The sequence below is a fragment of the Centruroides sculpturatus genome, unplaced genomic scaffold (genome assembly GCF_000671375.1).
Source record: "Centruroides sculpturatus isolate CEXI.00-Female unplaced genomic scaffold, Cexi_2.0 scaffold40, whole genome shotgun sequence".
NCBI classification, from domain to species: Eukaryota; Metazoa; Arthropoda; class Arachnida; order Scorpiones; family Buthidae; genus Centruroides; species Centruroides sculpturatus.
This window is the reverse complement of record NW_019384602.1, coordinates 1,228,670-1,241,273: the sequence shown is the minus strand read 5'-3', so window position 1 is coordinate 1,241,273 and position 12,604 is coordinate 1,228,670. Positions and strand designations below refer to the sequence as shown.

Here is a 12,604-nt window from a genome sequence, read left to right as displayed (position 1 = left end):
TTTTACAAATAGAAAAAAATGTTAATTATATACTAACAATATAATAATTCATGATCTCCTGATGTTGTTTGAATATAAGTACTGTCTTCTGACCAATCAATATGCACTATCAAATTTGAATGACCCTTAAAAAAAGTAAAATTAATNGTCACCTTAACCGCTCGGTTGTAAACATAAAAATCATTGTATTATAGATTAAGACGATTGCATTTTAACCGAAATTAATGATTATTATAGGATAAATATTTGATAATTTTTAAACAAAATAATTTACCACACAACGACCAATTCTATGGTATTTTTTATAATCTTCATCAACTTGATAAACATATACATGGTTGTCATGAGATCCTACCGCTAAATAATGGCCATCTAATTATTAACAAACAACAATTAGATAAATTACAAAACACAAAGACTATACATAAAATATAAACTTACCAGGAGAAAATTTAACACAGCTTACAGGTTCAACTCCATCTGTGTGCATAAAATATATCTGCCGAGTAGTAGCATCCATTGCCATCCATTGGCCTGAAGTTGTGGCTAAGATCAAAATATTGCCATCAGGTGAAAAACAAGCTGATCGAATAGGATGCTAAAAAAAAAAAAACACATTTATTATCAAAAAAGTTATATCTCCCATATAAAATCTGCAAAACGTTCTTCTATAATGTCATATTTTATCAATTTCTTGATATTTTAATGTATTAATTAATCTATCATTTAGTATTTTAATGCTTTAATCTATCTGTATTATTTTAAATTATATCCTAGAAACCAATATTTATTATTGGCCTAAGTAACCATTTTAAAGACATTCTATAAAGCTGCTTTCATTCTAAAAACATTCATATGATGAATTCGAGATAATAAATATTTTAAAAATTGTTAAGTATTTGCTATTAAATTAAAATGTATTCATTCAATTAGAAGTATTTTTTATTTGTTTGTAAGATTATTTCAAGGAGTTGTGAAATATGTCAACCTTCTTTCGAAAGATTTAAAAAAAACTATTATATTAATACTTATAACAAAAAAAAGTATGAAAATGAACATTTATTTAACTAAACATAAATTTATATTTAACTAAAATTTTATATCATAATTACACCAATATCTTTAGTCCATATAACAGAATGTGACATAGAATCCCATAGATGTATATGATTATCAAAACCACCACTTAAGAACTGGTTTTGAAATGGATGAACAGCAAGTGCCCAAATTTCTTCCTTATGTCCCTAAATAAGCAATTTATTTTTAATTAATATAACATTTAAATTAATAAAATTTTGAATTACATTTTTAAAATATTTACCTGAACAATGACTGAAAAATTAAGTGAAAACGTTCCTTGAAGTATACAATTTTTAATTGTTCCAACAAGTAAGAGATTGCCTTTGCCCTGAGCTAAGCCTCTAACTCCTCCTACTTGTTCTGGTAACTGAAGAAAGAAATAANGTGAAATTAACTCTATTATCAATTTCACAATATTTTTCTACTTTTAAAGAGAGAATTTACAAGTGATTTCGGGACTGCGAGACAATTAATAATGATATTTTTGCATCTGGAAGAAATACTCATTTGTATATAAATAACTTTATTTATTTTTATCTCACTACTGTATGTGATTATAATTCATACGGTATTAACAAAAAAAAAAATTATATATTTTAGCCTTAATGGAGCGTATAGGCTATACCTTTAACATTCTCTGAATACACCCCCTGTTATTCTTCATCTATTTTAGAATGTTTGCCATTATATTAAACACTCAAAGTTAATTCCTATTTACAGTCGAAAATAATAAAATATGTTTTACTTCTATTTTGTAGAACTATGTGTTAAAGTACAGAAAACTTTTTATATTAATACCGTTTTTAGTATATTTTTGGTTTTAATTTTGTTCATTCTAACATCTTTCCCGTCCCAACCTCCCAATTTAATCATGCTAGCGAACACATTCGCCTTAATTTTGAAAATCTACGGACGATTGTTCAATATTATAAGAATGTCGTTAATACGTTTTACTTTAAATTAGTGTATAAATTAAATGCCATGTAAAGTAACAGATTACAAAAAGGCCTTAATATACTTTTGTTATCCAGGATATAGTGCACAATTTATACACATCCTAATGGTGTAGTTTCTACATATCAGTCTCTTGCACTTACTGGCATGTTTTCTTTGTCTATTTTTCATGGGCAAATGCAACGCTTCTTCCATTTCTCACAATTATTAAGCTATGACATCATTTTAATTACAAGGTATTTCGGCCGCCAAACTTATGTAATAAATTTTAACAATAAATGTCGTGATTGCCCAAGGAAATGTCTTCCAGTCTGAGAAATAATAAACTGGTCTTACTGTCAAATGCGCAATAGAGTTTTCCCCATCAGAAGTGAGTTAAAGTAATCATAAAGCAAACTTATATTCTATATAAGGTATACATATAGTTTCACAGACAGCTATAGTTGCATGCCGTTTCTATTAAACTCTTTACCTAATCTTTCAAATTTCTCACAACAGTAAATGGTTTATTTCTTCAACTCTACAATAACCAGAATTACAGAGATCTCATTCCTGATAAAAACACGTTAGGATCCTGGCGGAATGAAGCGTGGAAAGGAGCTTCTAAAATGGTAGGAGCCACGGGAAAACATAATACTCGACATGCAGGCCAAACTAGCGAAATATATTAACAATGACGTAGGCTTATTCTTCAAAACCGTCGTCATTTATAGGAATTTATTCTATGAAATGTAATCGTATGTCCCTCGAAATCATTAACGATGTAATTAACAACTGACTGTCGATTGGTTTAACTAACTTGTTATTAGCTTGATTTATTAGGTGAATCCACTTGGACCATACGAATAATTAAATTCACCGTGGATGGAAAATGAAAGCAAATTTGATTGATTAAACGAAGTTTTGAAATTCAAATAAATATAAATGATTTCAGAGATTTTGCAGATGACAATACAGAGGGAAAAATTGCATCAATTCCTGAAACAATAAGAAAAGTTAGAGAAGTAAGTAATGCCTTAGCCAATTTGCAATGCAGAAGCTGAAACAGGTTTGTGTTAATGAATGTAATATTGATATGTATAAAAATAAAAATAAAAAAAAACACTAATTGTTGAACATTGAATTTGAATTCATGCAATCAATTTACTAGAAAAAGAATTAAAAGATTTAGATCAGTGTTTCTCAACGGGAGCGATTAGTAACAATTTATATTTTTTGGGGGGGGGAAACAATTTTCTGGGCGATATAGTAAACATTATATTAAGAATAATTAGATATTTTATTCGTTATATCGTACATAATTAAACAAATAACATTTTACTAGTTACTAGTCTATTCAATGCAGTACGCATTTGGCATTAGCTTTGGCAGGAATTTTGAAGTGAAAAGACGATATTACGTAACGGTTTTATTGAAGGGGGCGACGATTCGTTACAGGTTGAGAAACACTGATTTAGATTATTTTCACTAATAAATTCATTAATCTAAATAATAGGAGACATTAAATAAGTGGTTATTCTAAAAAATATATTGCCCAATGATTGAACTTTGTGCTATTTATTCCTCTAAACATAAAAAGTTAACAGAAACCAGTTTGACTCTAATAGTTATGTCAAGGACATCTTGAAATTAATTTGATTTTAAATTTTATTGCAAGTAAATAAAATATTAACATTTTAAAATTAAAATCCACTTATCTTAAGAAAACCAATAGCATACACTTCATAAAAATGTATGCAGTCTGAAATAAATCTTGTCAATTCTTTATTGGTATACATTTGTCTAATATAATTAAGAAAACATAAGACCTTCAAGCTTAACTTGGTCTCTATTTTATAACTATTTTCTTTAGTTGTATAATTTGCAATTCAACACTAAAGAAAAGACTACTCACCATCTGACCATCCCATTGTGGGACTGGCCAAACCCATGATAGGTATGATTAAAAGGATGTCTTCATGCCAACAGAGTAAAAAGAGTGTTTAAAAGAAAAAGACTGGTGTCATTTTGATATAATCAAACAGGATATCCCAACTTGATATACATTTTTAATTAAGCAACTTATAATGAAACATTTTTCAATTAAATCTTCTGCAACTATTCTAGTTAATTTTAAGTAAATATTTTAAAAATTTGAGACAATTATTTCTAACTATGTATAACACAAAAGATAACAAGAAGAAAAATTCTGTCAAAAGTTCTATGGATATAGATAGTTGTCAAATATAGATCTAAGTAATTTTATAATATAGGATTACAGAAGTTAAGATATGATTTTTATTGCAATAATTACAAAAAAACAAAACAAATGAAGACAAGACTTTCCTCAATAATTTATTTATTTATTTCAAATCAATCCCTGTTCAGAAAATTGCATCTTCATTAAAACTTAATAAAATCTTTTAGATAACTCCAAATATGAAAGATAAAAAATGTTCATAAAAACTTTTATTCTTTTGATCCTCAAATGATCTCTTTAATCATTTCTGAAGATTATTATATTCATTAACCTACAATCACATGAAGTAGTTTTTTTCACACAATTGCAGTTAAAAGATGCTAATTTTCCACACAATTATATTGCACATAATTGCCATTCCTTAAATTTGATGATTCTCAAAAATCAAGTAATGTGTCTTCTCAATACTTTTCAAATTTCAACATTTTATTATTTAATTTACAAGATATTGTTTTGTTTATAGAACTTGTCCTTGACCAGGTTCCTATAGGGAGCCCTTCAAACTTTGTATTACCATGGGTTAATGTGAAACAAATTAAACTGAAAATAAATGACAGCAGGGATGAAATGTTTCTAAGGACCAGAAAATGATTTTTTAGTATTTTTTGGGCAGAAAATAAAACCACAAAATTATGTAAATTGTTGAAGATCATAGCATATCAGGCCACCATATCATTATGTCAAGCATAGCTGACAAACATCCATGATGTCAGATCATCAAAAATGATATCAGAGTGGAAAATTGCCACCTTGTGAATGTTATCATGTGACAATAAAAAAAATAATTTTATGCAATTGCAAGCATATAGTAGCAACTTTCCATAATGGATTTTTGAGGATCTATGGTAAGCAGAAAAAATTATTTTCAATCAAAATTTTCACAATACTTGATAGATAGGATATAGCATGAGGATATCTTGGCAGCACAGTTAAGTAAATCAATTTGTGAAAGATGTCCATGAAAAAAATTGTAGGTGTGAAACATGTGATCACAAGTTAATGATTTGCATATATGCGTGTGTGTGTGTGTGTGTGTGTGTTTAAAATTAAAAGTTTTTCTTAGAAATGTATATCTGCTGAAACAACAATGTTTCATGTACTGCTTAATTCAATTTAATAGTAACAAAATTAATTAAAAGAATGCTAGGTAAAACTTACCTTTGCTTCTCTACCTGTTTTTGAGAAAGTATGATCCCACTCTACAATTCTACGATCTTTACCTCCACCAGTTACATATGTGCCATCTTTCATAGAACATATAGTAAATACTCCTCCTTCGTGGATATTATATAAAGTACGAGATACTCTATTAGCACCTAAAACGTAAACCTTTTTCAAATAACTATAATTAAAACTCCTTGTAAAAATTATTTTAGAAATAGTACCTCTTGTCCACATCATTATATTTCCATTTGAATCACCGGTTAACAAATCTCCTAATTCCGTAAAAGCCATACATAGCACATACTTTGGTTTTTCATGTTTCTTTAAAAATTAATAAATAATAAATTTGATATTATTATATATAGATAAATTAAAATCTATATGCTGATCTTGGCATGCAACCATGCTTTTCAATGATCTGTTCATTGAATAATGAAAAAATATAATGCATAATTATAAGACAAATATTCTATCAGTTAATGAGTTAATGCATAAAAAAAGCATAAATACAAAGTAAATGCAATTGAATTATATATATATATAATTTATAACAACTGTCAGATCATGACCATAAAAATATTTGGTATATTAAAATGCAGCAAAAGTAATATTATACATAAGAAGTAAGAAAATATGAAAAAAAAAAAACACTGAAAAAAAAAAACTGATCAAGTTTATGGACTCTACAAGCATAAATTATAAGTTAAAAATTACCATGTATTCATTGATTTAATAAACAACTTATAATTTTCAAACCTAAAATTAATTTCAATCTAAATAATAAAAATTCCATTTAAATAATGGATCCCATTTGACTAATAATCCAAATTTAATGAAGTTTATAATTAAATTACATTTCAGATTTTAATTTAAATTACTTAAATTTTAAATTTTTATTATATATTATTTTTCAAATACAGTTGAATCTGTCTATCTCAAATCTCATGGAAATGAGAAAAAAATTTCAAGATACATGTTTCAAGATTTAGAGGTTCATATACAGTAAACAGTAATAGATTTGAATGAAGATACAGTATTTTACTAATACAGTAGCAAGTACAGTAGATACTTATATTAGATATAAAATATTTTTGACATACCTCAACAGAAATAGTTTGTCAATATTTTCATCTGACTGACTTTTTTCAACCTATAAGATGCAAGCCAAACTCATAGCCAATCAGAAAAAAACAGCATTAATTACAATTACAGTATGTACTGTATTGTAAGAAATGTTTCTCAACTACAATTTAGGCTATCAAAATATAGTCACTGAGCTTTTATATTTGTAATTGACATTTTAGTCCATAATTTGAAATACAGAAGTTTTGGGAAAAAATTATTTGAGATAAACATGAAAAATATGTTGAATTTAGGCTGAAAATGCAGGGAAAAAAATAAATTTTGAGATAAACATGTTTGAGATAGACAGGTTCAATCGTAGAACAACTTTAGTTTAAGATAGTTTAAAGTCAACCTTTTAAAAATGTAATAAAATGAGATGATGAGCAGTAATAATTAGTGCATAGACATTTATTAAAAGTATGATTATTACCTGAAAATATGTAAATAAATAATGAAATGAAGCCTAATTTCTGAGCAAAAATAGTTTTAGATTCACATGGTAACAAATGTACCTTCTGATGAAAGAAGATAGCTAATGAATAAATTTTTAAAAATCTTTAACAAAATCATTATCTTTGAAACATTACAGAAAGGCAGATTTAAAAATCTGCTATTTAAATATTTAAAAATGTTTAACACCAAGATGTTAAACATTCCATTTCCGTCATGGTTGTTTTTATTTCATGGCTAATACTTTCATTCTATTTGTCTGCAACCATTCTATTAAAACTGACTTGCTACTATCTCTAGTAAAATCTAATTTTCAAAGTATACATATAACTAACACCTTATCCTTGCCTAGAAATATAATTTATTTCAAACAAACGTTTTCAGCCTGATTCACAGGCCATCTTCAGATTGAGAACCAAATTTGAATTAAAGGATTCCATTAATGGAATACAAAATTCAAAATTAAATAAGCAATGGAATAAGATTAAATAAACAAATTAAATATGAAATAACCAACAGAGTAACATAAAATAAAAACATAAAAATGTAAAAAATGTACATAGAAGTATTAAGAATTACAATTATTAACACATTTAATAAAATTACTATTTTGACTGGTTAGAGCTCTTATTAAATTTCTTAACTATAAACTTCCATGCAGAGGGAAGACTTTCTGCGTACCTCGCATTTAAACAGCCTTCTAGTATTTTACTCCTATAAATCTGCAACTTTTCAGCTGTCAACGCCAAAGATGGGGAAGATAAAGGTTCTATGACAGCTGCCTCATTCCATTTGACTACAGATCCTGGTGCTTGTGCCATTTGGGACAAAATTGTTGCATTAGACTCCTTTCTGATATAACTATGTTCTTTGATTCTAAGTCCCAAACTCTTGGTGGTTACTCCAATATAGTCTTTTTTAATGCCCAATTGCATATTTTCATAAGGAATTCTATAAACCCCTGCTTTCTCCTCTGACATTATAACATCCTTATCATTTCTGAGGATTTTGTATAAATTAGGGGCCCATTTTATAAGCATTCTTGAACCTTTTCTGCAAGCAATCTCTTTCATAACGCTATTCATGCTTTCATTATATGTAAATTTTACAATTCCAGTGGGAGCATTTTTAAAAGACCCTTTCTTGTTGTTCACTTCATACTTCCTAACCATTCCCAGAATTGCACTTTTTCGGTAACCTAGGGTCTTGGCCACACTCATTATTCTATTTATTTCTTTACTTCTGTCTTGTACTATTTCACAATACAAAAATGCCCTTCTTATTAAAACTCTGAAAGCTGAAATTTTATATTTATACGCAATATGCAATTTTGCGTATAAATATAACGCATAGAGCTCTAACCAGTCGAAATAGTAATTTTATAAAATGTGTTAATAATTGTAATTCTTCATACAGTAATACCTCGACTTACGCGAATCCGGAGTTACGCGATTTTCAAATCTCGTCGATTCGTCTTTTGTTTGAGCGTCATGCAACTCTCGATTACTCACTCCCCCCCACACTATTGTTTGGCTTACATGTTCGGACATGTTGCGCGGAATCGACACATAGCTACAATTTATTTTGTGTTATTTATTTCTGTGTTTGTTATATCTACGGAGATTCGAGAGACTGTATGTGGTTATTTCTTGTAACCGTGAACAAATCAAAAGACGAGATAAGATTAACGAGAACATTTATTAGCTTACATACATCCGATTTGGGTTTTATGCAAATTGCGAAATTATACCCCGACTTACGTGAATTCGACTTACGCGGTTATCGCTCGGGCCCACCTATCGCGTAAGTTCGGGGTATTACTGTACTTCTATGTACATTTTTTTACATTTTTATATTATTTTATGTTACTCTGTTGGTTATTTCATATTTAATTTTTTTATTTTATCTTATTCTGTTGCTTATTTAATTTTGAATTTTGTATTCCATTAATGGAATCCTTTAATTCAAATTTGGTTCTCAACCTGAAGATGGCCTGTGAATCAGGCTGAAAACGTTTGTTTGAAATAAATTATATTTCTCGGCAAGGATAAGGTGTTAGTTATATGTATAGTGATTTGTTAAGTGTTTTATGATATTAATTTTCAAAGTATTCTTTAATTTAATTTTGTTGTCTACTAAAGCTAAGCAGTCTTAAGAAATTTCGTTTGTGTTGCCTTATGTGTGCATAATATTTTTTAAACTACCATTTAATTTAAATTGTCAGCTATTTTCCAGAATGAAATTTAATTTAGTTCACTTTTCTCTCTCCTGTTTGATAGCTTGTAGTTTGATAGTAATGTGAATGCAAATAATTAACTTATGATGCAATATTTATTTAAAAATAAAAAATGAAAATAATAGTATGAAAAATTTTTGAATAAAATGAAATGCATTCTTCTTGTTAACAATTATTACTTGAAGGTTAGTAAAAACCAACTTTATAAGTGTGAAAAATCGAGTATGTTCAATATTGCAATTGAAAAAGTTAATTAAATATAATATTTTAAATATGTAAAAGTTATACTTCATATTTTTATAAACAGAATATTTCTTATATAATAAAATATACTTACTTCAAATATTCCAATTTTTTTTGCTAATGTTCCTCCTTCAGTATCCCAAAAATATACATGTCCTTTACCTAATGTAATAATAGTATATCGATCCATTGGATGAAACTCAACAGCAAGTACTGTTTCAGAAGAACACTAAAATGAAATAAAGTGTTGTATTAAATTTATGAAAAATATTTACTAATATAATTTTAAATTTTTAGAATTTGATTTTTATAAAAATATTGATTTCCATGTGAATATGAATTAAAGTTATATTGATTTACAAAATCAACATTAGATTCCAGATCTTATAATGTGTTAAATCACTTGATACATTGTATATAGTAATAGATTTAATACCAACACTGTAAGGAGTTGAGTCCTAGTGTTATTTTTATGTTTGTGAATTTTCCTTATTTTCCATTTATAATTTAGAGTTAGCAAGAAATAAGTTTCCCACTTCAGAGAGCTCTGGATTGTGTTCTACTGATTGAAATGAAACAAAATTTGAACTACAGATAATTCAAACAATGCGCTTGACATTTTTTAAATAAAAAAATAGTACAAAAATCTGTTGATAGGTGGCACTGGAGCACACAGAAATATTGAATATGTGTACACATATAAATGTTGAATATGTAGCACTAAAATTGCTCAATATGCTTAATATGTCCTATATCATTTTGAACAATGTGCTTTAATCTCAAAACCATATTTTCCACAGCTGAATGCAATGAGTGTGCCAAAATATCCAGAACATGGCACTGAATGTTGTCCTTCAGATTGAAACAGATGCAGGTCTTCTATGATAGACGTTGTCCTTCAGGAAACCCCATAACCAAAAGTCGCACAGGGTGATATCAGGCGTATCATAAATACTATTCGTGTTACAGTTGTTGTACGGATTGTTGTACTATTTTTTTATTTAAGAAATATCAAGCACATCACTTGAATTATTTGTAGTCCAAATTTTGTCTCATTTTGAGCAGTAAAATGTACTCCAGAGCTCTCTAAAGCAGGAAACTTATTTCTTGCTAACCCTGTAGTTTGGAGTGTATATTTTATGTTAAGGATAAAGACTACACACTTTCCCTTGCTAAATTTTAAAACTGCTGCCATCCAAGCAATTGTCATTTGTGAATGTCTTCATAATCAATCTGAAAATGGCATCTCTAGTTACATAAAATTATCATCTATTTAATGTTTTATAATTTACTATTAGTCAATAAATATTTATAACTACTTTGTTATAAATATCCTCCTTTCTTATACAAGAAAGTTGGCAACCCTAATTGTAACAAAAGCCATATTAGACTTTTCTAATTATTTTTTCAAAAATTTTGACAATTAATAAATATATTTTAAAAAATCTGTAACCAATTCAAATTCAAAAAATATGACAAAATTTTGAATTATCCAATGATTAAAATAGTCCATACAGTTTAAAATACAAAAATATATTCATTCAATATAGTTCAATATAAAGTTATATTATAATTTTTAAACAAATTTTATTTATTAAATGTAAAATATTTACCTTTGTCTCTGTTATTTTACTTCCTTTTTCACTTTTTTGCCAGTCCCATAATGATATTGTATGTTCTGGTGAATTGTCAATCACACATATTTGTGAACCTCCATCCTAAAAATAACCAAACAAAAATATTTAGTTAAATTTAATTTATATTTATGCCAATGGTTGAGCACAAAATCATAGTTTAATTAAAAATATCATTTGTTACTGAACATTTAACATAACTTTATATTAAAGAAGTAAAACAGATATAATTTCATGTATCATTAATTTGTATGAATATCTATAGTAAAAAAATTTTACAATATTGTAAATTATATATTATCTTGTCATTATAAAAGATTGAAATAATGATAAATTAAAACAGATAAATATTCTTTATTTTTTTTGCAATTTTATTATGTTTTTTTTTTTTATAAATATAAGTAATAATTTATAATATATTTCTTTTCAAGCACATTTATTTTGCATTCAATGTTTCTATGAGAGTAGAACTGTATCTATCATGGAGTGGAAACAGGGTCATCTCATTAAATAATCATATATCAATTAGTGATGTGCCGGATCATTAAAAATGTATATCCGCGGATACGGATACAGATCTCTACTTTTGTACTCAGACGGTGCCGGTCCGTGTGACCTTGGACAAATAGTTGACGCTTTGCGTTAATAACGCAACGTGTTTTGACTTGCACTGCGTGTGTTTTCGTTTATAGTGTGAAAGTGTGCTAAATTAGAATTCACCACAAAGGCAGACAGGATAAAGTAACAAAAGTTGATATAATTTTCCAATTAAGCTATTTCGCGTCTTTATACAGATTCTATTTTGGGAGATTCCAACTTCACGGTGCAAACAGTAGCATGCGAAATTACAGCGATAATAATAGTTCACTGTATCCAAAGCACGTGTACAATACAGATCCCTATCGCGACAATATAACCTGGAACCTTAAAACTAACCTTAAACACTAACTTAACACTAATAACAGAAAAAGGGATAGAATTAAGAAGACAGAAAAAATGGTAGATAAGATAGAAATAGGGATATCTGGGGTTTTGTCCCTTTTTTCAGCTTGTTTCTTTATGCGTACTATTGGGTGGGATAACACACGTCCTTCTCCTATAACTGACCTCTTCTCTTCTACAATAATTAGGATTTTTTCCTTCCACAGTCGTCAATATGACCTTAAAACATGATCTTTTTTCTGAACTTATTTCTGAACTATCCGGTCATTGAAAATATGAGTCCTTCGTATTTTCACCTCGTCCGTACATTCTGCCGTCCAGTTTACGAATGACCTGTTATGTCACTTCTCTTTTTTCTCTGGCTCCTGTTTACACCTTTGCTCCTCAAATTTCTAGGAACTGCTCATCCCACCCAAGGGACAGGGAATAGATAAGAAAGTTCTAGAAGAAAATAGAACAATAGAACAAAGGGTAGAAAGAAGAAACGAAACTAAACTAAAATTAATATTTACAAAAATATAGCGTACCGCCACAATA

At 28.1% G+C, this 12,604-nt stretch overlaps 1 protein-coding gene across 1 annotated transcript in view; it reads right to left on the bottom strand.

Moving 5' to 3' along the window:
- LOC111625070 (echinoderm microtubule-associated protein-like 2) overlaps window positions 1-12,604 on the bottom strand; it is a 104,372-nt gene that overhangs the window by 21,738 nt on the left and 70,030 nt on the right. Inside the window, exons 10-18 of the mRNA XM_023368101.1 lie at window positions 11,105-11,209; window positions 9,586-9,720; window positions 5,659-5,758; window positions 5,432-5,589; window positions 1,322-1,447; window positions 1,113-1,244; window positions 442-598; window positions 275-372; window positions 38-125 (exon numbers count right to left, since the gene is read on the bottom strand). Of these exons, the coding sequence (XP_023223869.1) occupies window positions 38-125; window positions 275-372; window positions 442-598; window positions 1,113-1,244; window positions 1,322-1,447; window positions 5,432-5,589; window positions 5,659-5,758; window positions 9,586-9,720; window positions 11,105-11,209 (1,099 nt within the window). The remainder of the gene's footprint in view (window positions 1-37; window positions 126-274; window positions 373-441; window positions 599-1,112; window positions 1,245-1,321; window positions 1,448-5,431; window positions 5,590-5,658; window positions 5,759-9,585; window positions 9,721-11,104; window positions 11,210-12,604) is intronic.